Raw genomic sequence first — 27,213 nt, 5'->3', positions numbered from 1 at the left:
GTCATTTACTCTAAGACTATAAATGTTTTTGGCGACTTAAATGGACAACTAATATTTTGGTTGACGAATTAAGGTACTGCTCACGGATGGTAAAATTTATTCTAGCCCAAACTTCAGGAGTTCATTTGTCAGACATTTTATGCTACTCTTCCCTTAATGATTCATTTACTGTTGGTAATATTTGTATTCAGAACTGTGGTGTTTCTAGCCAATGGCACAACGCTCGGCTGAATTACCTTTTTCTTTCACAGCCTAACAGGGTAGAGTGCAGTCAAATTGAGGATGGTCTTGAAGACACGGTTGGAATCAAACTGTCTGGCAAGCACATCCAGACCCATGTCTCAAACCACATTCGATGTTTTGACTTCCAACGTGCCTGCACAGTCATGAACAAGGCTCCTGAAATGTGCTGCCCATGTCTGAAGGACGAGGAGGGTAGTAAGGATGAGAAGCCGCTCCCCAATGGTGCTTCCTCAGCCTTTATCAATTATGCAACACAACACAGATGTGAGTCCTCACCTTTGTTCTTCCTATGCCTGTTCCGAAGGTGTGCCTTCGTTCCCCTGTTCCGAAACTGCCCAGAGTTGAGATTCTTAAGTCTGCAAGCCTAGTCCTGGGCTGAGTATTCAACCACGCACAAGAGTCCGGGCATCTCAAAAGTCCAGGCATCTCAAAAGTCCGGGCATCTCATCTTTTTTTTTTTTTTTTTTTTTTTTTTTTTAAGATTTTGTTTATTTATTTGACAGAGAGAGATCACAAGTGGGCAGAGAGGCAGGCAGAGAGAGGGAAGCAGGCTCCCTGCTGAGTAGATGCTGTGGCTCGATCCCAGGACCCTGGGATCACAACCGGAGCTGAAGGCAGAGGCTTAACCCACTGAGCCACCCAGGCGCCCCTGGGTATCTCATCTTTGTCCTAACTCTTCCTACAGCATCTCATCTATTGGTGCTCAATTAACACTTTTACAGACACACAGCAAGGGCAGGTGCGTGGTGGGTTATTTTCAGACCTCACATCTGTGTGGCAGTTACACTTCTGAGCCTATAGATTAATTCAGTGTAACTGGTTCCAAGCCTTGCTAGCCTGCTGTTGACATGAGGCTTGCCACAGCCTGAGCAGGTCTCTTTGCTATCAATAAGCTAGGCTGGGCTGTTGCCCAAGAGAAAAGCCTCAAAGGAAATGACTTAAGTGTGGTATACACTAGTGGTACCCAAGTCAATCTTAAGTGGTACATGGATAAACAGGTTTTTCTTTAATTTTAAGAATTATGTATTTATCTCTCCACTGTTACTTCTAGCAAATGATACAGGTTTTCCAATTATAGTAGTGAAATAAAATTTTCTATTAAATTGAGTTAGGTTAAAAAAAAAGGCAGTTAATTTAAAGAAAAATATTAAGTAAATCATAAAATAGGGAGTTAATTGATCTGACAAAAATTGTGATGTTGGTTTATAAATAACCAAAGTCCAGGACATCTTAATTTAAAGGCTGAGACTTTAATAATGCTACCATTTATCAAATACTTTTTGTGCCAGGCATTGTCTTAAGACCCTGAAATACTGAATTTCAGTAATTCAGTAATTTCAGTAATTCAGTATTTCAGGGTCTTAAGACAATGTAATTCAGTAATAATATAAATGTAATATGCAAATGATGTAAATTCAGTAATAATACTGAAATAAAAAGTAATGAAGTAAATGATGTAAATTCAGTAATAATACTGAATTTATTAAATCCTACAATATCCTTGAGAGGTAGGGATAATTGTAAGTTTTTTTACTTGGGGATCCAGGGTTCAAGTTCAGGTCTGCAAGACTTCTACCGTTATATCATGCTGCCTCCAGATATAAGAAAGTCCAGTCATCCATCCATTTATCCAGTGTAGGTTTTGAGCACCTACTGCATGCCACATAGTCTCTTAGATTAAAAGTTGCGCTGGGGGAGAGACCCTCTCCCTTCCTTGGAAGTACTGTAGTCTAGTAAACGGCAGGTAGGGTCTTGATCAGAATAAAAAAGAAAAGGTTTCTCATTTTGGGCTTCAACTCATACTCCCAGGAAAGAGACCAACTTTAGAGCCATAAGCAAACAGGCAGAGCTCCCTAAGTAAAAGACAAGAAGTCATTATTTTATAAATATTAAGAATACTGAGCATGAGACTGATTCACATAATAAACAAATTGCTGTTAGAAGTGGCCACTGGGTCGATTTGACAAAAAGGCTTTCAAAGGAATCCTTAGGCCTAATTTTATGAAAATCTGGTATCTAAAAATTAAGCCATAGGAAATACATGGGAAATGTATTTACATTACAAAAGGGCGCTCTATTTCATCAAAAGGAGTTCACAGAGGGTTTCCCACCATTGTAAGCCTTTTTACAGCACCCTATAGAGGAAGTAACTAATAAAGATATAATGTCTACACAGCCTATTCAAATTACCCAGACAGTAGAAAATAAGAATGGCCTCTGGCCTAACCCAGCTGTCAAAATTTATAATTTGAAAATATAGAAGAAAAATATACGAGATGAGAGAGCCACACATGTCTGAGAACCAGAAATCCCCATATCAGAAAGTGGAATCCCACCAATGTTGTGGCTGGACACACGTCACCCTCATTGTTCTTCCTAGTATGACGATTTTGTGCTCTTTAAAGGGACTCACCCATAAGTGTTGACCCAAGAGTTCAAAAAGCAATTTCAGGACAGCGTCCATGAATGTCCTCCGATGTCTTTCCAATTTGGTGGATGTAAATGTTTTCCGGTCAGGGAACCCACAGTGTTCTTTAGATTCTCAAAGTCCTCTGTGGCAAGGGTTAAGCACCATCAGGCCAATATAACTCGACTACCTTTCCTCCCGGTCACATGTGTATGGGCTAACAGGAAAGCTTAGTACATCAAATTTGGCAGAAGTGCGTGAGGGGTGTTTTTTGGGGAGAGGGGTAAATGATAATCAGGTATTAAAAAAGTACATCATACCCTTTTTATCATCACAGGCTCCTTTCAGAATCAGATTAATGCTCTGAATCGTCCCCCAAGAAAATGTGTATTTACATACAGAATTCTGCATGAAGATTTGGCGTTGGTGGTGGGGGCGGGTAGGCATCCTCACCAACATGTACCCATTGGTCCTGAATGAAGAACCCGTGACTCATAATCCCTCCGCCAAACATTCAGGCACTTGATTTACAGCCTAAGTTACAGGATCTTGGGGGGTGGGAGAAAGCGGAGGAATATCAGTCCACTGTCTGCTAATCCTTGAACCCGCTATCTGTAGTCTGGATTTATACCATCTGTATCTTCATTTCCAGAACAGATTCAACAGAAGTTTTATTCAGCCAGAAAGCTCTGCCCAGGGTAAATTCTCTGATTCTGTGAGATCTACCACTCCCATTGCCTTCAGGAGAAATTGTTTCATATGAATTGATTTGATTAACTACACTAGCCCCATTTGCAGCTATGAATGATGTAACCAGGCAGAAAGTTGACATTTTCACTGAAAAGTTCTATCATTTGCAATCTAAAATTGCCAACTTTTTTCTTCGCTTGTGGGTAATATAAGCAAGGAATATCACATGAAAATATTGCTTTGATGAATCAAGGACACCCAATAAGAGGATAAAGCCTTAATATTTTGAGTTTCAACTGATATCCTTTTATCACCAGAGAATGCATTGGTAAGCATAAAAAGTCTTCCTAGTTTTGAAATGAATGGAACTCTATAAATCCAAATAAATCAAGAAAGAGCCTTCAGCTTAATTATCTTCCCTTCAACTTCTCAGAACACTTTCTGAGTAGAAGTGCTAAAGCTTTGACAAAATATTAGGAATTTCAACGAGGAATATATAATACACATATTTCTTCTGTTAACAAGACAAGCTTGATAGGAACCCAATGTTTTTATCAGAGACAATGAAAGGTCAGCATTTAACATCAAACACAGGAATTCTAACTGGAAAGCCAAATTTGAACAAAATCCAAGTTCCTAGTGAGATGAGTAGGCCATTCAGAAAGGAGATCTAAGCCAGAGATGACCACGAGATTCTTTATTTCTAGTAATATCCTGGTAGAACAGAGAAATCACATGGTATGGGAATCGCCTCACTTATTCAACAATCATAATCCCTGCCTCCAAGCATTTGCAAGTTTGCTCACATTGCAAGACACGTACCCATGGAAACTTCTGTAACTTCCAGGGCACATCACTTATACCTTCATCTGTGCGCTAACCCCCATGTCACAACCTAGCTATGTCTGTCGGCCTGACCACACTATGAGATCCTGAGCCTGGGTTTCTTCCACCTTTATCTTCCTTCCACAGCAAATACAATGCCCTAGACTTCTGAAGCACTCAGTGCACACAACAGCGATCGTACTTCAAAATAAAAAGTTTGGCTAACCATCACAGCTATTCAAATCTCTCTAGATCAGCACTGTCCAATATAAACAGAATGTGAGCCACATAATTTAAAATTTTCTAGTAGTCATAAAAAAATGTAAAGGAAAAAGTAAAATCAATTGCAATAACATTTTATTTCACCCACCATCAAAAACATTATTTCAACGTGTAATCAATATAAAAATTATTAATGAGATATATATTCTTTTTTATGGTGAGTTTTGGAAATCTGGTGTGTATTTTACACTTACAGAACATGTAATTTGCATGCTAAACACTCAGCAAGATGATATGTAGCCCTACCAAAGCAATAAAGCTGTGTTTCACAAAAAAATCTTAATTGCTTCAGTTTTTAATTTTAAACTTAATTAATTAAACTTAATTAATTAAAATTAATTAATTAAAATTAAAAACTCAGTTTCTCTTTCGCAGTAGCCATAGTTCAAGTGCGCCATAGCTGTTGGTGGTCAGTGGTTACCATATTCTACAACACAGTTCTAGCTACTTAAGTAGCCGATAAAAACAAGTTGCAAAATAGGGTACACAGTAAGATCTTATTTTTTAAGCCAAACAATTTACACACACACACACACACACACACACACACACACACACATAGATAACTGGAGGAATAACCACTGATTGTTAGTAATGTGTAAATTCTAAGAGAAGGAGTGGAACTGGAAAGAGGCGAAGAAGGACTTTTACTTGAATGGTTTAAATTTTTACATTATAGAAAATTTAAGGGGTGGTAGTCCCATCTTTTCTTTAAGTAGAGACAAAAATAGTTACACTCTGAGAGTGGCAGGGACAGCTGAGATTCCTCTAGATGACTACCAGCAAGGGGGAGGAATGAGAAGCCATGCTACATACGGAATGTGGGACTGAGGCCGTTGGTGTTTGAGCTGGGGAATGAAAAAGTGGGGGGGTGGGGACAGCTCTTTTCAAATATTTGAAACACTGTCAAGGAAAAGGAAAATTTGATTTGCTCTCTGTTGTTCTAAGAATAGAATTAGTAACAACAGTACACCATGAATACAGTAGTTTGTACTATAAACTGTACACATTTCAAACTGAGTCATCCACAGTAATCATTTCTAACACAGAGATGGATCAAAGATGGACCAGAACTGCCTCATAAGGTAATGAGTTCCCAATCATTGAAAATAGTAAAAGGTCAGGTTGTCTGGAGGGCTCAGTCATTAAGCGTCTGCCTTCGGCTTAGACCATGGTCCCAGGGTCCTAGGTTTGAGCCCCACGTTGGACTCCTTGATTGGCGGGAAGCCTGCTTCTCCCTCTCCCACTCCCCCTACTTGTGTTCCTTCTCTCGCTGTCTCTCTGCAAATAAATAAAATCTTAAAAAAAAAAAAAGAAAGAAAGAAAATAGTAAAAGGTCAACTAATCAAGATTTCAGCAGAAGACATTTAAGAAGCAGTAAGTACAGGAAAGATGTCATAACTAGAATCTTGTAACTAAATTATCAGCTCTGAGATTTTATTATTCTATGAAATTGATCAATATCCAACGGGCATGTGTGAGCTATTACAAATGTGTACCCAACATCCAATTTCCTTTTCCTTCAGAGAATGCTGTAGGATTATAAATCCTAACCTCCTTGAAGTAAGTCATGACCATGGAATTAATCTGAATGAGTAGTGAAGTGTGAGTAGAAGTGATGTGTGTTCCTTCATGTTACTATCAAGTGTAAACATTTAAACTCTAGTACTCAGCTCTCCATGTCTGTTCTTCTTCCTATAAGCAGCAAGCACCAATGTGGACCCAGCACAGAGGGAAAATTTGTTCGTCCAGTATACCACAACGAACTGTGCAAAGATCAAAAAAAAAAAAAAAATGAGCCTTTGTTGCACTGAGCCACTGAGATTCTGGAGATATTTGTTCCTGTAGCGTAATGCATGCTGTCCTGATGTACATTGAAAATTCTTGCCCATGACCTCCTAGAGAAAACACAGAAATCCATGCCCTCATACTATGCTTTGGTTTCTTGCAGAATAATTAGGCACCTCCAGGACAAACAGATTTCCAGGTTGGACCATTCCACAAACACACAAACACCAGACACCTCCCTATACACACTTAATATACCACAAGAACAGCGAGGTCACAGCCAGAGAAGCATCAGATGAGGCCAGTAATTCCCATGTTTCACGTGTGGTAGCTCAACATACATTTGAATTTCGGGCATCAAATTTTCTAACCGACTAAGGATCGGCTGTTAATTATGATCTAAGGAAGTCAAAGCAGATGGTTTACAGGACAATACACAGGTACATTCTGACAAAAAGAATTACATTTTAAAACATCACACTGAAAGCACTTCAAAATAACTTTCAGGTTTTCTGGACCCCTAGAAAACTGAGGTCATGAGTTATTTAACCTTGAATCAACTTCTATGCCTTATAATGGATAAGTCAAATGTTTATGAATGAACCTCAGTGAAGTAGGTACTACTCTATCTATATCTTGGTATTCTTTTATGTGGCAATTGTCTACTTTACTTTCTGGGGCAGAAAATAGTACTTCGTAGGATTTACTTTTCTAAAGGAAGGAAGAAAGGAAAAACAAACAAACAAACAAGTGATTCTTGCCTAAACTCTCCCACCGTGTGCTTGGTGATTCCTCATACCTGCTCGAATCTAATCTTCCCCAGTCCCTTGAGACAGGTATTGTGGTATTGTTAACTCTGCTTCACAGATAAGCAGTCAAAGCAGAATTACGATTTTTAAGGTCCTACAGCTGATGGAGCAAAAATTTGAGTCCAGGCCTGTCTTATTTTAAAGTCCACACTACAAAGGTTTAGTACAATGGTCAAAAAGAAAGCACCCTAAAATGGTAGCTGCTGTTTGGTCATTCTAAATCTTTGGTTGAAAACATTAAGAAAAGACAATGTCATCTAAATAAGTGTTCTCAATTAAGAAAAAAAAAAAGAGAGAGAGAAAAGAAAAAAGAAACCTGTACAGAAGCCTATATTTACACACAAGCATCACGTGATGGGTAATTAGCCAGGTAACTACAGGTTTTTCTCTGCTAGAAAAGTATACGTTTCATCATGCTTTGAAATCTGCCTTATTATCAGCACTGCCGTGAAAACAATGTTTTATTTCTTATTGAGTGAATAGGCCAGGCATGAAGCATTGTTTTTGTAGGGCCTAATAGAATACTTTCTTTGTGAACTGAAGAAGCAGAATGGGTAGTTAGAAGGTGGAGAAAACCCTCCATCATGATTAGTAAGTAACCATTTTAAGGGAGGCGAGGATTAAAACAGTGCAATCGCTTAGAATATGAAATACTAGATGTCATGCTAAAACCATCTCTTTAATAACCTGTCACCTAAAAAAAAAGACAGATTACGAACAAGCCGATAATAAAAAAGATAAGGCAGAGCAAGTCCAATCTGGATTTGTTTATTTCCCTGCACACTTCTGTGACTGCTATAATCCTGAAACATGTAAAAGATCCCCTTGAGGAAGGCGTGAATTAATAAGTGCCAGTATTAATAGTAAAGTGTCTACACACAACCAACCCCTCCGACAACACCAAAAATCCTCAGGCTAACGGGCTGGCTTCGAGCACGTTCAAAATCTCTCCTAGAGTTTTCCAGAAAAAGTCTATAGATGACTGGCTACGGATTAAGCCACAATAGTTAAAAAGGACATACTCCACCCCCACCCCCATCTTCCCAAGAACGTTCTCCTACCAGGGACCAATGAGACAGCCCCTCCGCTAGAGGGTGTCATCCTAGGAAGAGCTGGGAAAGAAGTCAAGGCAACCACTGAAGGCATGAGGGGTCCCAGTTCAACTCAGAGCAGAGAACTCCAGAGATTTCCGAGGCTGATCATAAAAGTGGCGCGTTTACTCCACGTAGCAGGTATGGCTTTGAAGTCAGAGCTGCCTACATGATAAACCGAAGACCGTTAAGGGGAAGATAAGACAAACACATAAGAAAAAGATACTGCATTCTATTGCTCCTCACAGAGTGAGGCGCTCGGTGGGTGTAGAGACACTAAGGACGATAAGAGCTCTGTAAGCAGGGAAAATCCTACGGGCTGCCAAGGGCTCCAGGGCTTAACCTGCCAGGTAGAGAGAGTCCTGGAAGGGGCAACTCCAGAATGAATGAAAGTAGGAGCCACGCAAAAGGCACTGCAGAATCGAGGGGCGGGAGGGGAGGTCGGCGTTGTTCAAGAGAAAGGAGACCAAGCAGTCAGACTAGTTAGACTGAAGCCGGTTTACATAAAGGATAGGAGATAAGGCAGAGAGATAGGCGGTCTTAACATTCTGGGTGCACTTCGAGCCTGCGGCTCCACCTTGACAGATAATAAGGAAATAGTCACAGTTCTGTGCAGAACACCAAGAATTTCAGCGAGTTTTTGGGACACAGAAGCCACCGAAACATCCAACAATAGAAACACCTCTGTCATGAAACATGATGCAGGCAGGAAGAAAACAGCGTAGAGAGCATTTGAGGACACTGTCACAAAACATGTGTCCAGAGGTACACCGGGGAGGTAAACATGAGATTTTGCTAGGGAGAAAGTACATGCATAGGCGTTCAGGTCTCTGCACACATTATATATACATCAGTGCGTACATCTATCAAAGCGCGAACAGCAGTTACTTCTGGATGGGAGGAAAAGAAGCCACATACGTTTTCCTGCTTTTTGTCGGCAAGGCCCACATTCTGTAATGTGATCGTGGAGCGTCTTGGTAATAAAAACAACACCGGTGAAAGTTATTTCATAAAAAAGGAAAAGCCCTGGAGCTTGGGGTCATCGCTGGATGCTGGCCTACAACATTTGTACTTTATCCGATAGGCATGGGGTTACGGGAGGCATGAGGAGGGGACAGGGCTACAGGCTGAAAGCCAGTATTTTAAGAGTCCAAAGTATAAAAATGTTAGAAATTATTAAAAATTTAGAAAGCAGGTGGAGAGGTCCTAAGGGAGAAAGGCGGAGGTAAGGCTCGGTTCTGGGATTTCAGGGGAGAACGAAGAGACCCCACTTTACCCCAGCACGCTCACCACTAATGGCCAACACACACGGGGCGGGGCAATCAGGAAACCCCGAAATGGCGGGACTATTTGCTCAGCCCCTACTGTGCATGAAGCACTTCAGAAAAGCTTTGAAAACCCGCCATTATTCCCGTCTGTCCTAAATAAATATATTTATTAAAATGGGGTAAAAGTCCAAACCTCAGCTTTTCTCTGCAGTGACCTATGCAAACTATAGACTTAAACCCATAATGCTGGAAGAGAGAAGGGGAGTGAATCTTTGACATTTAGGAAAATTAATGTTTTGCAATAAAACCTCACATCTGAAGTACTCTAAAAGATAAACGAGCTGTTTGGGAGAATCAGCGTCAACACTAAAGAGAATTAAGCCTAAATGCCCAAATCAAATATCTGCTCACAAAACCCTCTGGAAAAGTCACATCAATTCACATGTAGGATGTATGTGCTTTGTGTTTCAAGGTGATGCCATCGTGATAACAGCTATAATAATGGCCTACAGTAACATGCAGCGGCTCAAGAGAGGAGAGGTGGAGAGCAAACAGAAACATTTCAGAGTTGCAATCATAGGAGAAAAGCATTATGCATCTCCAGCTGGGAGGGGAGCTGATGAATCAAACCACATTTTTCAAGCACATCTGAGGCACGGAGTCAGTGCTGCATTCCTTCCACCACAGGTAAATAGAATTATTGCTCCAAGTTCGTCCATCTATCTATGATACCAGAAAGTCATGAGCGTGCGAGAAGCTAAGGCTGCCCAAAGACGTTTTCCAGTGGAGCCCAGGTATGTCACCAGCAACAAAAGGTGACATACACATATATAGCGGAGGACTCAGAGCGCAGCTGAATTTCTTCCATCTTCGGTTACTTTCCCATCAGCTGGTGACACCACAGGTAGTTCATTGTGAAATTAACATTTCTCTTTAATGAAGCTGAAACAAAATTAGGGGTTGATTGCTTTCTCCATCGTGGCCTTTTTTTTAGCCATAGAAATGACCACAGAGTACCTGACTAAAGACAAAATGCCAGAAAAACAGAAAATGAAAACAAAAAAGCCAGAACAGCTAGAGTCCAGGAGGAGGACGATGCATTCAACAAACACACGTGATAACTTAGGGAATACTTGTTGGTCTTTATCTTATTTGATCGGAGCAGGTTAAACAAGCCGGACACCATGCTGGTAGTCAACTGTGGACCTTTAATGAGGCAAAAACCAGCTGAGGCAAGTACTCCCTTAAATGCTATAATACACAACTACAGGAATCACAGAGGCTGGAAAAGCACGGCACTGGTATTGAGGCCCAGAGATTCCTGTCATATCCGCGGACAAAGATTTTCATTAGATAATAGTCTACATTTAATGCTACTGTTTAAAAACAAAACAAAACCAAATACCCAGGTAACTGAAATTAGGGAGTAGTGGCTAAATAACATATTTCCCCCTTTTCGCTCTGAGAATTAGAAGTCCAGGTCATATAGCTGGAGAGAAGAAGGGACTCATACTATAGTCAGTATCATGATCTACCTGGAGGCTGCCAAGCCGGATGGATGGGTATCGTCGTCCCTCTTCCACTGGAAGCCATTCCTCATTTGGGTCTAGGTTTCTCAGCACAGATGAGCTCATAAAATATAAATGGGTAAGCAGGTGTAAAAAGAACACCCAAAATGGATCCTAAGATGAGTAACTAGGATGGTGAGGGATTTTTAAAACCACATCCTGGGGAAGAATCGAAAAAACTGGGATTGTTTAGGTAAATAAAGAGAGGTTTAAGGACTATTTCAAGCATCAGCTCTACCAACGTCCTGCCTGACAACTCTCTGAAGACCTTGAAAAAAGCATGAGTTTCTTACGTTGCTCATGCATTGTAGTCAAGAGGTGAATACTGGTAACCTGAATACTAAAAATAACACTAAAATTCCAATTTCACGTTCTCCCCCTTACTTCTGCCCTGACACCTCCAATTCTAAAAGAATAAACTCTTCAATTCTACAAAATTCTCTTCCGTTGACTATCCATCTTCAGTCCACTCTCAAGAGAAAACAGCATACGGAATTCTAAAAAGCATTCATGACTCTAGAAAACACTAGAAGATCCACAAGTCAACAGGAATTCCAAATGAGAGGGTCTTAACTTGGAATGAGCCATCATGAGTGATGGCAAGACGAGTATCCAGACAGCAATATCCATGAGCAGCTGCCGACTGGCTCACACATGCGTGGATTTTGCAGACTGACTTTCCAGCAGGAACAGCCGAGATGGCTGAGTGCAGACAAAATACAGGATTGTCATTTTTTCAAGACACTTCTTACACATGCATTCTACCATTAGTTCAGGACAACGTTCAACTGTTGGATTACATGGGCAAGCTGAATTTTAACTTTAAAATGAAAATAAAGAACCTCCTGATCTGTTCCCAGATCCTTATAAAAGTTGTCCTAAAGCTGTGAATGTCTTGGATACAGACTCCTGGAAATGTGAACATACAAAGTCCTTTGGACTGTCAGTTTACGATGGCATGAAGTGAGCTTGTGAAGGAATAGCCATGTTGGCCCTCCGACAGCGTACTTCTCCAGTGTTAACCGAGTCACAATGAGCTTCTTTAAAGAATACGTGGTTCACACAAAAATACTGTCAGAGGGCCTTGTAAGAAAATTCTTTGGAAAATATATTTACAAATTTTTGATAAGCTCCATAGGTAATTGATTTCTATTTTGAACTCAAGGATTTTATAAAGGCCAGATCCGTTTCAGCGAAGAGACCCTTTTGTAGGGATTCCTCATGGTGTTCATGAATAGAGTAATTCAACAACATATCATCTAAGAAACTTCAGAACTTTCTACCTTGAGGGAAGTAGTATAGCTAATGGGGCAATGGAAGTTTAAATATAAACACCAAATAAGCTCAGAAGACTGTTTGATATACATACAAAGTTTACACCTAGGAAGGAAGGAAGAGAAAGGTAGGAAGGAAGGAAGGGAGGGAGGGACGGAGGGAGGAAAGGATTGTCTTAATAAGCATGTCTTCAAGCTTAGTGAGTTCATGAGATGTATCAGGTGAAAAATCTTCATTATGATAAACTGTCAGCACCTTAGCATGTTTCTTACTGGAAACATTTAAATGTTTTCTTCAATGCAGAGTGAGAATCCTACCCACATCCACACCCCAGGAAACAGTTTGACATATCAAATGCAAAAGTGATCTGAAATAACCAGTTGAAATACAAGGCCTTCAGAATTTCCAACCAAAGACTATATAGTCAATTTCTAACCAAAAGTACTTGAGAAGTCACTGATGTGACTGGCCACTCATGGCCCGGCATGTTTTGACAAAATTTTCAAGAGGAAAAAAGTTATACAACATAAAAATATACATATCTATATGTAAAGAAACATATAAAACATATGTATGATATATTTTATATTTAATATGTAATATACATAGAAAATATCACCTTATAGTATGTATGTACATGTGTGTCTATACACACACACACACACACACACACACATATATATGTATGTATGAAAAGTTCAGAAGGATTTTAATAATAGTCTTCTACTGAGGCAGATAATAATGAGAGTAAACCCTGCCCTCAACACTACACCATGTGATTAAGGAAGTTCAAAAGGGACAAATAAACTAAAATATTGCATAGCTCCCTATCCTATAAAATCTCCCTCTGATAATAACACGCTCATCATACTAGGACTTCAGTATCATAAATGCTTCCATTGACACTAACTAATTATTCCTTGGTTGATCTTCTCAAACACCAAGTGAGATAAAGCAGGGTACATGCTATTACACCTCTTTTACACCCAAGAAACCTAAAGACGTAAACAGACAGTGACTGTTCCAGGAAGTGACAGATCGCCAGGACAGGTGGAGCCAAGATTCTCCTGACCTCCCACCCACTGTACTTTCAACACCATCGGGCTGCCTTATTCCCCAAAGCACAATAAAATCCGAGCAGCAGAAGGGACAGGGGGAAGCCACACTTTCTCAATTTGATGGGCCTTTAGAAACAGAAATTGAACCAAGGGAACCCCCATCATTAAATTCATCTGTACCCACACCCACATCCTCTGGTCTCTTTTCTCAATTTCAGCTCAGACACTTCTATCTTTTCTTTCTTTTTCTAGAGACACATTTGGAGATGAAACCATTCATAACTGCCCATCCACAGACAGTTTGTGGCAGCATAATTGACAATGAGTCTGCTGCAAAAAAATGAAAATGCTGTTTTAATAACCTTGGCCTAAAATACATTCTATTGTATGCCTCAAAGGGTTTCAATAAAAAGTCAACCTGTAGAGACATATTTTCTTGGCTTAAACAACAATCCAAAGCATATAAATGTAGTCCAACTATAATGACATATTTATAGGCCAATAAAGCTTACACTGCAGCTTTCATACTTCACTTAAAGGAACTCTGTAAGAAGCAGTGTTATATAAAATAATTTGATTTTTTTTCCAAACTATAGCCCAAGGAATAAAAAATGCAAGTTTGCTATGTTTAACTGATAGTGTTTATATTCCTTAGTTGCTAAAAATTTGAAAAATGAAATAATTCTTCATTTGACGACTTCCTACTGCCATACCAAATATGGGTATCAAGTCCATTTTATTACAAAAGCTAAGTAATTCTAAAGACAAAAATAAATAACTAGAAGCTTGTGTAGTGAATGATTTAATCAACCCGATTCTTCTGGAAAAACAGGTTCCTGTGTTCGTTATGCTTATGAATAATACATTCCTTAACCCTCCTATTTTAACATAGCTCTTTTCTCTCTCTCTCTCTCTTTTTCTTTTTCTATAAACTTCAGTATGAAACTGTCTGAGAGAAGGTAAAACATCTCACCGAGTAAAGTCACAATTTGAATTGGTTTCATATTGAACTTTCTTTCTTTGAAAAGGACAAAGAGGAGGGAAGGGGACAGAGTCCCTCTAACACATCTCAGGAGTGTTTTTGAAGATTATTGGTTTTCCCACTATCTAGATGTGTCATTTTAGTCACCAGTCATTTTGAATCTTAAACGAAAACTGCAGAGATTTGTAAAAAGCAAACATGATATCCATAAATATTGTCCTTGAAGGGGAAGGAGATTAAAAAAAAAAAATAGGAGCTGTGTTTCGAATCAGAGCAGTTATTGGAAGCTGCCATTTGGGGCAGAGTTTCTCTTTGCGGAGTATTAATTTGTTGGCAGACACACATTTGTGAGAACGTTCTTGTTTTTTTACTCTTCAGAGAGAGACAGGAAGTGACACAAACTGGGATTAAAGGGAACTTATTCTACCTAAACATTGAGCAAGAAGAGTTCTTTAATTAGCTTTTAGATGGCAAAATCCCTTCTTTAAGAGTCAACCTAATTATTTTGTCGTTATTGATGTTTTAATGTGATGAAATACTTCGGTTAAAAACATAACGTACTGGAGTTTTATTTTAGCCACAAGAAAGGTGAGATCTTTCCATTCTTTGCTTATTTCCACAAGAAAAAAAAGAGGGGGGTCTTAAATAATCTCAGAGTTCATCTTCTTTCTTTGGTAAGAACAATGAGGAGTTGGAAGTGTTCTACAGAAGGAAAAACCTAATAAGTGTGTGAACTTCCATTAACAATGTGGTATTGGAAGTGGTTTCAGTGTGGCCAAGAGAAAAAGAGATAAGAAAACCACTGTGTAGAAAGAAAAGTACAGACAACAAATATTTTGATGTTGCAGACAGAGAAAGGAAGAGATTGAAGAGAAAGTTGCTGGGACAGGAATGTGTACAGCAAATGACACCCCCTATCTCCCCAATATAAATCCTAACAATGTAGACTTGTAAACCTTAGATCAGGCAGATAATGGAAACTCATTACATTAAGGAAAGTTTTTGTTTCTCTTTCCACATTATTACAACACAGTGTGCATTCCAATTACAAAAGCTATTTGTCTCAAATTCCCCACAGTTCATACCAACTGAGTAGAATTTCAAGGCCCCAAATACTATCCTTAAAGGGGTATTTTACATTAAAAAAAGAAAGAAGGAAAAAGTACATGGTATTTCTTATTCACCAGAGGAGAGCCTCCCCATCAAATCTGTTAATTATTTTCCCTTCCTCAGCACTAATTGTAGTGCTGTTTCCCTTATGAGACCCCCCCAGCCTCTCCCAAAATTAGAATCACCTAGAAAGTCTTTTATCAGTCCACATTCCTTGGCCTTGCCTCAATTCCACTGAATGAAGAATCTGGGGAAGCTGGACATAGCAATCAGTATTATTTTCAAAATTCCCCTAGTGAGTCTAAAAAATAACTAAATTTAAAAACCACTAAGAACTTTGAATATTCACTATAAATCAATTTCTTCTGATATCAATTATTAAAAAGTAGATCATGGACATTTTTTTTAGAATTCAGTAAGATCAAATCCCTAAATCTTTTGACAGAATTAAGAGATTGAGTTTCCCTTCAGATTCATTAATAAACTATCAATTTTAAACAGAAAACAACTCTGCTATAAATACTCTTGTTTATATGTGTGACATCAAGCTTAACCATCTACACATCCTTTTGTTCCCCCAGGGGTTTCCTGTTTAGTTTTTTATTAGTAACAGTATATTCCATAACTAAAAAAAAAAAAAAAAAAAAAAAAATCAAGCAAACAAAAGAAACGTTTTAATGTTAGGGAAAACACAAGACAATAGCAATACAACTTAGGGTATACATTAGGAAAGTAATACAACAGATGTATTACTCACCATTATCATACATCAGAAGACTAGTCACTGTGTGTTCATGAAATTAGGGAGTGTAACAGCGTATATAGGAAGTTAAGTAAAAAAAAAACAATTTGGGGGCTTTAAAATAAAACCACCCGATTAATAATTTTCCCTAAGTGTACACATGACCGTCAGGCTGCCATGTCCAGAATATTACCGCCTGACATCTACCAAAAGATGACAGGAAACTGTTAGTCGTTGACTCAAATTGCAAGAAAATATTAATATGATTCCCAACACACAGTACAGCTCATCACAAATCAGAATCACACGGAAGACAGTTACTGCTGTTATGCAGTTTCTTTATGCCAATTAAGTAAATAGTCTAGGTTTGTTGTAATAGCTAAATCCTAGTCTAAAAAAAAAACAGGAAGTTGTCACATTAAGGCATAAAATAGGGCTATGAACATCAGCATTGTGCTAGAATGAAAGAAAAAGATGCCTTAATATGTTAAAAGTGAAGTTCCTCTTTGCCTAAAGAGGAAATAGCTAGTCTAACTCAGAGGTCAACAACTTTGGTCTTGAGCAATGCTAGGAGAATAAGTCAGTGAACGCCACAGAGAGATAGGAACAGAGGGGGGAGAGGAAAAAAAAAAAAAAGAAAATGTCACAAAAAGTCTCTGGAGATGAAAGCATTAAGTTAAAGCAACAGAATTAATTCGGGAGCCCTCCTAGGCACCAATCATCCCTGTGCTAAACCCTTTATATCTTCAATCTCAGTGACACGGTAAAGTGCCCATCTTTTTCAGGTGAGGAACCTGAGGCCGAGAGGTTAAACAATTTGACACCGCTCTCCTACTCCCCATTAAGTAACTCCTCTCTCTTCCTCACTCTGTTTTCCACCCAACAAACACATGAAATTCCAACATGGTGTTAATAGATGCCATACTAACTTCTTTGAACAAATATTTAAACTCTTCATTAATTCAATCTCAGGCGCCCTAATGAAGTCGTGTGCCTTTGCACCAACAGGAAGCTGCCTAAGGCCAGGTGTTGTATCACGAAGTTCCAGGCACGGGCTCCACACGGAGAAGGCCCTGCGATGCACAGCTAGCATCCACCCCCTCACACACCCAGGCAATCTGTCCATACATATTCCTAGGACCCTTTGAGGTCAAAGAAATTTTATGTATATATAAAATTATCTATATGACAGGGTTTCCAGAAAAGTCTCTGACAAAAAAAAAAAAGTAGGTTACTGTATACACCCACACATGCGATCTAGAAGTACAAATTATATTTACCAAGGTCAGCCTTTTCCTTGAGAACGTCTTTGAAGTTGAGTCCACTGTTGAGGGTTGACTGCCTGTACTTCAGCAAAGCTTCCTTCTGTCCATTCCTCCCCAAGGCCGTGGTCTTCACGGCGCCAGCACGGAGGCCGCATCTCCACTTGGAGCAATCAGAGTGTACCCACTTGACCAGGTCTTCAAGTTTCACGATTACCTTTTCGGAAACAGCAATGACTTCATCCTACAAGAGGTGGTCAGGGAAGAACAAAACATTATTAGTGGCCGGGAGGCCCATGGTAAGTTTTCAACAAGAGCCCCCTCTGAAATACGTTGAGTGGCTTAACTTCAGGCAAGCAGACAATGTGCTTTTTGGTGACAGAGAATCTTCCATAACTGACTTCAAGGGTTTTTCACTGCTAGCTGTCTAGTTGAAAAATAATGTAGAAGATCTATTTGTTATACGATAAGAGAGTGTCCAAAAATTGGGCAGTCAGAAATTCTGAGAGCCATTTTTTATGCTAGTTGCCAAAGCCCACTCTGCCCATCTGACCAATCGCTTGGGCGAAAGCTAATTTTTAGGTGCAGTTAATTGCAAAAGTAAAAAGTGAGAACTAGGTGACTAATGGTTAGCCTGTCTCTATATAAATGGTCTAAGTAAATCTGGGATTCTTGGAACTCTGACTCACCCCCAAATTCCTATGTTTATGGTACATTTTCCCTTGGCTTATACACAAATATTGAATTTAACTTTTGTCCTAAAAATTAAATAAAACTGTGATGTAATCCCAAAAGAAATACTTCATAAATGTTATGTGCTTCCCACTGAAAGAAACTTACACATTCTCATGTTTCTTAAAAACTTTGTAAGTTGAGAAATGAACTTATTTTTTCTTTTAATACATATGGGGTAAGAGGAGAGAGGGTGAACGAGGAGAAAGCCTTTGAATCTAAGAAAAGTAGTTGAAACTTAAGTTTCTCGTATGGATCATAAATTTGAATTTTAAGCATCTCTAATTGCTTCCAGGAAACAACCAACTTTAAATATCCAGCAAGATATTTAATAGATATCCATCCATGGAGTGAGAGGGCCTCTCTTACCCGAAGATTATTTGGAAAAGGCTCAAGAAGATCATCTCACTGGGTTTTAAGTTAAATTATTTGAAGCATTTGACATTTCAACTTGAACCGACTTCTTTCATTTCTTTTACTTCACATTTCTGAAGAAAGCTTAGCTGTGAAAACCCCTAAGCTTACAAAATCTTAGAAATATTTTTGACAAACAACAACAGGAAGATGTCTCTAAGCTATTAAACAAAAGGAATTCAGAAGTGATTTTGGCTAATTTTGCTGTTAAACATGACTCTTTCCTCCTCCTCCCCCACCTACACACACACACACACACACACACACACAGCACTGCACACGCTACTCCAAAGCAAACAAAAAAAAGGTTTATTAAGATAAGCTTCACACAATGAGAAATCCTGGATTTAGTTTTTAAAAATGTTTTAAGGTAGGATCTAAAATTTCACTTTTCCTCATCCAGTTCCAAGCTGCTTCTGAGAACCAAGTTTGTTAGGCAGCAGCAAAATAAATGCTCTCTCAAAAATGAAAAGTAAAACTTTCGTAATGGAGTCCTTTCTCTTATCAGGATTGAATATGAACTTCCACTGAATGGGACCCAAAGTGGAAACTGTTTTTATCCTCTGCTCAAGAAAAAAAAAAAAAATTCAGTACTTTATAAACAATGGAGCATATTACAAAGTACCATTTCAACGGATGATTTCACTCAGATTCACTACACCATCCTCTTGAAATAAAAGATCTGTCGTTGTCACGCATTTTATAGCTATTACATGGTGATTATTAAATGTCAGAATGAAAATTCAGGCTGGGTATTGTTTCAAAGCATATGGGAACAGCTTCTGGACAGGGCTCACGAGAAATCAAGTTTAGAATATTCCAGAAAATAATTAAGTCTCATGGTATATAAGTCTCAACATTAGCAAAGACGGAATTTGGCAAAATGTTACCAAATATGGTTCCTTAGACTAGGCCAGTTTGGAGATGAGTGTTATTTTCAAATAGCTCTAACTATGATCAAATGATTATCATTTCAATTACCAGTTGCTTCAGATCTTTTCCAAGAAATGGCATGACTAGCTCTGGCTGGCTTACAGCGCCCGTCAAACAAATAGTTTATTAACCAAGAGAAAATACAATCCTTATGATGTCATTGATGAATAAACCCATCTTTCAAGATTCAGTCTATAGATTTTGTCCTCCCTCCTTTTCTCTCTCTCAGAAGCAGACTTTATGAATATACCCACATACATAAAAACAAATGCAGGAATTCACATAAACACGCATAAGCTGTAAACCCAAGTTTGGATGAATTGTGCAACCACCAGTATGTTTTACTGTGGAATCACAGAGAAACTGGCCTTGCAACATTGTCAAATGCCAGGATTTAGAAGGAAATCTGATAAGCAGAGGGGCGGGGGGAGCAACAAACCAACCCAAAAAACAAAACAGCGAACATATATATAGAAAATGTCTCAGGAAACATTGCTTTGTACACACAATGGCATAAATCACATGTTCGTATTTACTATTCTGAGCGAGCACTGACTACAGTTCCTAATACTCGCCGTTCTTGGGCAAGCCTCTGTCCAAGAAAGAATTTCAATAAGCTCATCTCATGATTACAGTAGCTCTCTGCAAACCGAGCATTAGCGCTGGATAAATATTGCTGATTTACTCTAATACAACACAAAAGAAGCACAAAGAAATACACTTTGTTAGTCTTATAATGTACCTGGGGTTTTCAATTAACCCAGCTCCCAATCAATATTTATGGAGGTTGTGTTGAGACACTACCGAAATCCAGATCCCCTGTCACCACTGTTTTAAATGGCTTGTTTCTGTCATTTGGATTTTGTGTCCACCACTGTATAAAAGCAGCTCAGACCATCCTGGAATCCTCTCTGTTAGAAGAAAGTATCTAGTCATAAAGTCACAAATTAGCCTCTGTATTGCTGGTCTCCACACGCGTTCTAAAAATTGGGAAACTTCACACAAGGTCTCCAGACTTCCATCTTTTCATAAAACAAAATAGTAAAATAAATAAAATAAGATAAGATAAAATAAAATGAGAGATATCTGCCAAAAAAAAAAAAAAAAAGTTGAAAGTGGTTGTTTTCTTTAGATAAGATGTGAGATCTCTGATTTCCAGGTACTGTCTTACAGTCAGTCGACATTTCCCTCATCTGCCTGGCCCCAGGGCAGCCGGCCAGCAGTTAAACTTGCACACCCTGATTTAGTCCACCTCCTTCATGTTATTGACGAGACAGTGAGGTTCAATGACATAGCCTCGTACCAACTTCCAACAGAACTTTGACAAGCCTCCAGGTTTCCTATCTGCCAACATGGCATTCTTCCTGGACTCTGGAGGCTTTCCCTGGGTTCGAATCCCAAGCCTGCAATTTACTCATTGTGGAACACCGGTAAACTTTTTTAACCTCTCTGTGCTTCCATTTTTCTTTAATGTATTTAAAAAAAAAAAAAGGACAATAAAACAATCCACCTCTTGTGGTAATTGTGAGGATTAAATGGGCTAACATAAATGCAGTGGGATGACAGTGTTAATCACATGTTCATTGTCATGAGTCCTCTGCTCTGTTTTCCAAATGGTGCCATGCAGAGAGGAGTTTAGATGGTACATGGGTAAACTTTTTTTTTATAAGTTACTCATTGCTTATTTATTTATTTATTTAAGATTTTATTTATTTATTTGACAAAGAGAGATCACAAGTAGACGGAGAGGCAGGCAGAGAGAGAGAGAGGGAAGCAGGCTCCCTGCTGAGCAGAGAGCCCGATGCGGGACTCGATTCCAGGACCCCGAGATCATGACCCGAGCCGAAGGCAGCGGCTTAACCCACTGAGCCACTCAGGCGCCCCTGCTTATTTATTTTTGTGGTTACCTTCCATTTATGGGAAAGTGGTACTGGTTTTCCATTTATAGGAGATTTAGAAAGTTTCCTCTTTAAATAAATTTAAGTTAAAAAAATAAGTCAATTTGAACAAAACCATTAAGTAAACACAGGACATGTGGGTATGGCAAAAAAATTTTTTAAAAACAATAAAAGACAAGATGCTATGAAAATGACTGAAATTTGGGACAGTGTATTATATTAGTGGTTCTCAAAGTGTAGTCTGGGAACCCTGGGGAATCCCCAAGACTAGTTCAGGTGGTCCATAAAAGCAAAACAAAGATCATAATAATACTAAGACATTATTTGCTTTTTTCAGTCTTATTTTCTTTCAAGTGTATAGTGGGGTTTTCCAGACACTATATGACATATGGTTCGGCAGGAGAGTAAATGCAGAAGCAGATATGAGAATCCAGCTGTCTCTATTAAGCTAAGATAGTAAAGAGCTTATAAAAATGGAAAACAATGCTACTGTTTTTACTGTTTTTTTTTTTTCAAAATATGGTTAATTTTCACAAAAATGTGGCACTTATATAATGGGTTTATATTACTATTTTTATTTTTTAAATGAACTTCCAGTAAAATTTCCTGTTTTGATGTACAGTTCTATGAGTTTTAACACATGGCAACCACTGATCTGTTCTTGCTATCGAGTTCTCTTTTCCAAATGTCATATAAATTGAATCATACCATCTGAAATCTTTTGAGACTGTTTCTTTCACTCAGCATAACGCCTCTGAGAGCCATCCATGTTGCTGCATGTACAACTGCTTGTTCCTTTTCACTGCTGAGTAGCATCTCCCATGACACGGATGTGTCACAAGATGGCTTCTCCATTCACCCACTGAGGGCCACTGGCTTCTTTTCAACTTTGGGGACCACACATAGAGCTGCTGTGAACGTTCACATCGAGATTTTTCTGTGAACAGACATTTTCAATTCTCTATAACAAATACTCAGGAGAGGAACTGCTGGGTGAGAGTCTATCTGATTTTGTAGAGACCATTTTCCAGAGTGGCTGTACCATTTTGCACTCCTACCAGCAATGGAGAAGAGAGTTCCAGTCGTTTCTCATCCTTGCCCGTACTTGATATGGTCTTTGTTAATTAACTCATCATTGCCAATCTAATATGTATGGAGTGGCTTCTCATCATGTTTTACATTTTCATTTCCCTAATGACTAATGATGTTGAACATCTTTTCAGGTGTTACTTTTTCATCCGTATATCCTTTCTGTGAAGCGCATGTTGAAGTCTACAGCTCATTTCTCAAACTGGGCTGTTTATTTTCTTACAATTGAGTTTTGAGAGTTCTTGTATCTACTGAATACAGGTCTTTTGTCAGATATGGGATTTGGAAATATTTCCTCCCGTCCCGGGGCTGTCTTTTCATTCTCCTAACAGTGTCTTCAATAAAACAAAAGTTTTAAATTTTGATCAAGTCCAATTTGATCACTTTTTTTTTTTCTTCTTTGAATTGTGACTTTGCTCTTGCACCTGTGAGTTCTCTGCCTAACCCCAGGTCACAAGGACTCTCCTACATTTCCTTCCCAAAGATGAATAGCTTTACATTTAAAGGCATGGTCCATTTTGACTTAATCTCGTATAAGGTTTGAAATTCAGCTTGACATTCATTTTTTTCTACATACGGATGTCACATTGTTTTTATTTTTAAATGAGTCACCAAGTACTTTAGGTTATTTTTCAGTTTTAATTTATAATGCAGTAAAATATCAGTAGCTATAGCCCACCTAAACAAAAGCTCTTCAGTATCCTCAATAATTTGAGTGTAAGGGTTCCTGAGTCCAAAAACTTCGAAAACCATTGTATCATATCACGAAACCAAGACCTTCTCTTATTCTCTTTTTCTTTGACCTCTTAGTGGCTTTTGATAATAAACAAGCCTACCTTTGACAAAACTCTCCCCCTCGTTAAGAACTGTGAAGCGTCTGAGATATTACTCTACTTCCAAACTTATAAGTTGGCCTGCCACAGTTCTATGGACACTGGCAGAGCACACAAGACTCCCGGTCAGAGATAAAGAACGGTTTCTTACTCATAGCCACAGTGGAAGTATCATGTTTGTGAGTTTTCTTCAATACCCAGTTCCCAAAATGAGATCCAAAGAGGGTGAGATGACATGTGCATGTGGAGTGGGGTGCATTATAGGAGTAGGACCCTGAGTGCAGGGAACCCAAATCTTTAATACCGACCCGTAATCACACCTGCCTTTGTTCTGGAGAAAGACACTTGCTCTGTCTCCCAAAGCTGTTCACTATAGAAGCATCCTTGAAAAGACTGTCCAGAGCTGGTGGTCAGTGGCTCTGCTCACGGGATGTGTTAATACTCAACGGATCCATGAAGAACACCCATCCAACACCTACCACCTCTATCTTTGCTTTGTTCAATTTCTCTTCTTCATTATTCTATCTCCCTACCAGGAAAATGTAGGAAACATAGATCCTTAGATGTAGTCTGGGTCTAGACCTTCTCTGCATGTTTCTCTTTGAAGAAATCATTCTCCATGGGAATTCCAATATTCGCCCTCTAATCCTATGACTACATTCTATATTTTGGTTCCAGAAATTCATCTAGACTCCAGTCCTGTGTTGTCAATTTAAAATCTCAAAATCAACTCAAGCCCACTGGAACTGCACGGCCCACTTAGCTTATCGTAAGAAAAGATCTTAGCCGACACAAGAGAAATTTAACATCCCCCCAACTATAGCTAGCTTTCCCCCAATATCTATTCTTCCCTTCTTCTTTAGTAATAAACTGCTAATTTGATGCACACAGAATAAAGACACCATTTCCCCTGCTTCCCTTATAACCAGGTGCCGCCATGTGACCAAGTTCTTACCAATATATATGTATTAGTGATGTGTGCTATTACCAGGTCATGACCTTAAAAGGAATGGATATGCCTTTGGACCATACACATGAGGACAAATCTCTCAGGAGAAAAAGACAGAAGAGCTGGGTCTCTAGGCAACCTCAGGGAGGAGAGCCACCTTCCCAGCCCTGAACCATCTACCTGTAGGCTGTGATCCAAGAGAGATTTTGAACTCCCGACTTATCTAAGCGATTTTAATTCTGGGTCTCTCTGACACAGAGATAAACCTCTATCTTTATAAATATATCATTCTTCAGGAGAGACAAGATGAACACAACCTTCCTTATAACACACCGTGTGGTAAGGAATAACTGATCATTGCTTAAGATAACTATTTTCAAGGGCACCTGTGTGGCTCGGTCAGTTAAGCATCCCACTCTTGATTTCGGCTCAAGTCATCACCTCAGGGTCGTGGGATCGAGCCTGCCTCTGTTTGTCTCTCTTCCTCTGCTCCTCCCCTTGCCCCTTGCTTGTTCTCTCTCCCTCTCAAATAAATAAATAAAATCTTAAAAAAAAAAGGATAACAATATTCATCTATGTTAATAAAGTCCAAATGATTGCGAACACATAAATGTAATATCAAAATGGTTGGCAGGGAGAGGATGGAATGAGAACAGGAAAACACGGCATATTCACCTAAATCCTCCCAAACATCTTAGATTTTTAAAATATTCTCTGTAGCAACTGAAATGTGATAAATGTTGGGAACACAGACACACCAACAGGTGATGTTAGCTAAATAAACAGTGAAACCAAAATAATAGTCCAATTGGTTCCACAAGAGTGGGATATTTTCATCTCGATAGAAACTAAAAATGAAAAGAAAAAGACCCTGTTCAATGCTAACATTTAGAAAGACCAGCGCAAGCACATCCGCTCATGCCCTCACCACTAGGATAGGCAGGCGTGCCCATGGTGCACAAGGAGCATGGTGCCACCGCTGGGCCTGGCTGGGTTGGTCCCTCTCCCGCTCTCAAGCCCCCCTCAGATAACTGCAATTCTAGGCACCTACTCTCTACGGTCCTTTCTCCAGCAACGCTCCTTGCTACTCCCACCCTGGGACAAGGGAACTTTCCCCTAACAGTGTCCTGGGAGTTGGGGAGAAAGGGGGTTGGGATTTAAGGTCATTTTGCAACAAAAGGGATTTTAATTTTTGATTGGTATTGTTTTTGTCCCCAAAGTAAGATTATAGGAATTGCCATTCATGTGCTTTTTAAAAATGTGAAGAATTTTCTGTTGTCTGAGCGATGAAGATATCCTCTCAAATATGCGCTAAGGTTTAATTTGACTCCCTGAACATGATAAAATGGATTTGCCATGGAGGCTCATTAGTGTATTGGGTTCCAATTTCCCAAGCCAGCCCCTTCTCTTTCAACCTCCTCCTTCCCTCCCTGCAGACATTTAGGTGAAGCTTGTGGCTCAATGAACTTTGGAAATCCACCCTGGCACAATTAGAGAGAGTAAGCAAACAGAAGACGGCTCTGAGGTGTGATTAGTCAGATGTAATGCGACCATCCTTCATGGTATAGCCGAAGGCATTTGCGTATCAAACAAGTAATTCAAAAATCCTAAATATTTTATGTTCCTAAATACATTTTTAATACAAGCTAATTTAAAACCTGTTAGGCTGCAGCCTGCTCCCCTGACTAGAAGCCCATCTCTAAAGAAAGCCCCAGAAACACCCTCTCAGCAATTCCCAGTTTCATATCTTTCCTTTTGGATTGACCATGTATGAGCCTTTTTTTCCCCTCCCTAAGATTAAAATCAATTTACACAGAGAACAAGAAGATGAATCCCAGTGTCCTAGATATTTCCTCTCTAAATAGTCAAGTATCTGGTATATACTGAAAAATGTGTTAGTGGTTGAGGCTGCCCACCTTCCCTTTGGACAAATTAATATGGTCTTAACTCCACAGTCTATTTTTTTTTTTAACTATTTTCAGGTTGCTATAATGAAAACTAGCTTGGCACCCATATTCTTAGCTCTGGCCATTAAAACATAAGCAAAAGAAGATAAACGAGCCCAATTTTGCTGTTAAAGTTCAGCGGAGAGCATTCTATAAAAGCACAAACAATAACAATAAAACTCAACCACCACCCAACACAGATGATCTAATATGCCAAATGACTCCAAACCATTCCTTTAACATCTCCTGATCTTTTTTTCAGCTACTTTTACATGCACGTTACCTCCTGGACACAGTTCAGAAGGGCCTATATTCCACCTAAAGGAAGAAGAAAACTCTTTGCCCCTGTTGGTAGAGGAAAACCATGGATGGTGGACACTGTCTGAATTATTCAGGGCTACTGGTGATCTGGCGTGGAGTCTTGATAGACCGCTATCATTAACAAAAAGAGCAGTCTTCACAGAGTATCACCAAAAGCCTCATGCCTATGTAGAATGCTTTAATGTAGAAACCAAGTAAACCTTCCTGTTTTGTGTAGCCTCTGTTTAAATATGAACATATGATTTAGACATGCTCCCTCTTGTTAAACAATTTTTTTTTGCTCTGTTCACTTTGCAGAGTTCACATTATTATCCTTACATGTACAATGGCGGCAGAATAATTTGAAACCCACAGCTTTATTTAATAATGTAATTATCCTATATTGGATTACTTAAAGGGGCTTTGTATTTTTCAGTTCTGGTTTTCCCTACACTGGTGATATGCTCTGCTGTGGTAAATGATTCAGGCTTCCATCAAAAGCTCTAAACTCAGTTTGGAAAAATATTGAGTGTTTTTGAATAAGCCAGGATTAATGCAAGAGCCAATTTGCAACCACAGTTGGTGACCTTTCTACTCCTGTTCAAAGACTGCGGTGGGCAGGCCAGCACAGAGGACAGACCCAAGCAACTTCAACGGCCTAATTCCAACTCTGCTGTCGCTCCAGGGAGGTTGTACAAACCCCAGAGAATAAAGGCCAA

At 39.2% G+C, this 27,213-nt stretch overlaps 1 protein-coding gene across 1 annotated transcript in view; it reads right to left on the bottom strand.

Moving 5' to 3' along the window:
• Positions 1–27,213, bottom strand: part of ARID5B (AT-rich interaction domain 5B) — a 176,748-nt gene that overhangs the window by 130,609 nt on the left and 18,926 nt on the right. Inside the window, exon 3 of the mRNA XM_047701553.1 lies at positions 17,419–17,644. Coding sequence (XP_047557509.1) covers positions 17,419–17,644 — 226 coding nt within the window. The remainder of the gene's footprint in view (positions 1–17,418; positions 17,645–27,213) is intronic.

Source organism: Lutra lutra, chromosome 14 (assembly GCF_902655055.1).
Source record: "Lutra lutra chromosome 14, mLutLut1.2, whole genome shotgun sequence".
In the NCBI taxonomy this organism is placed as follows: domain Eukaryota; kingdom Metazoa; phylum Chordata; class Mammalia; order Carnivora; family Mustelidae; genus Lutra; species Lutra lutra.
Note: the sequence above shows the minus strand (reverse complement) of the source record. Positions and strands in the feature narration are given on the sequence as shown.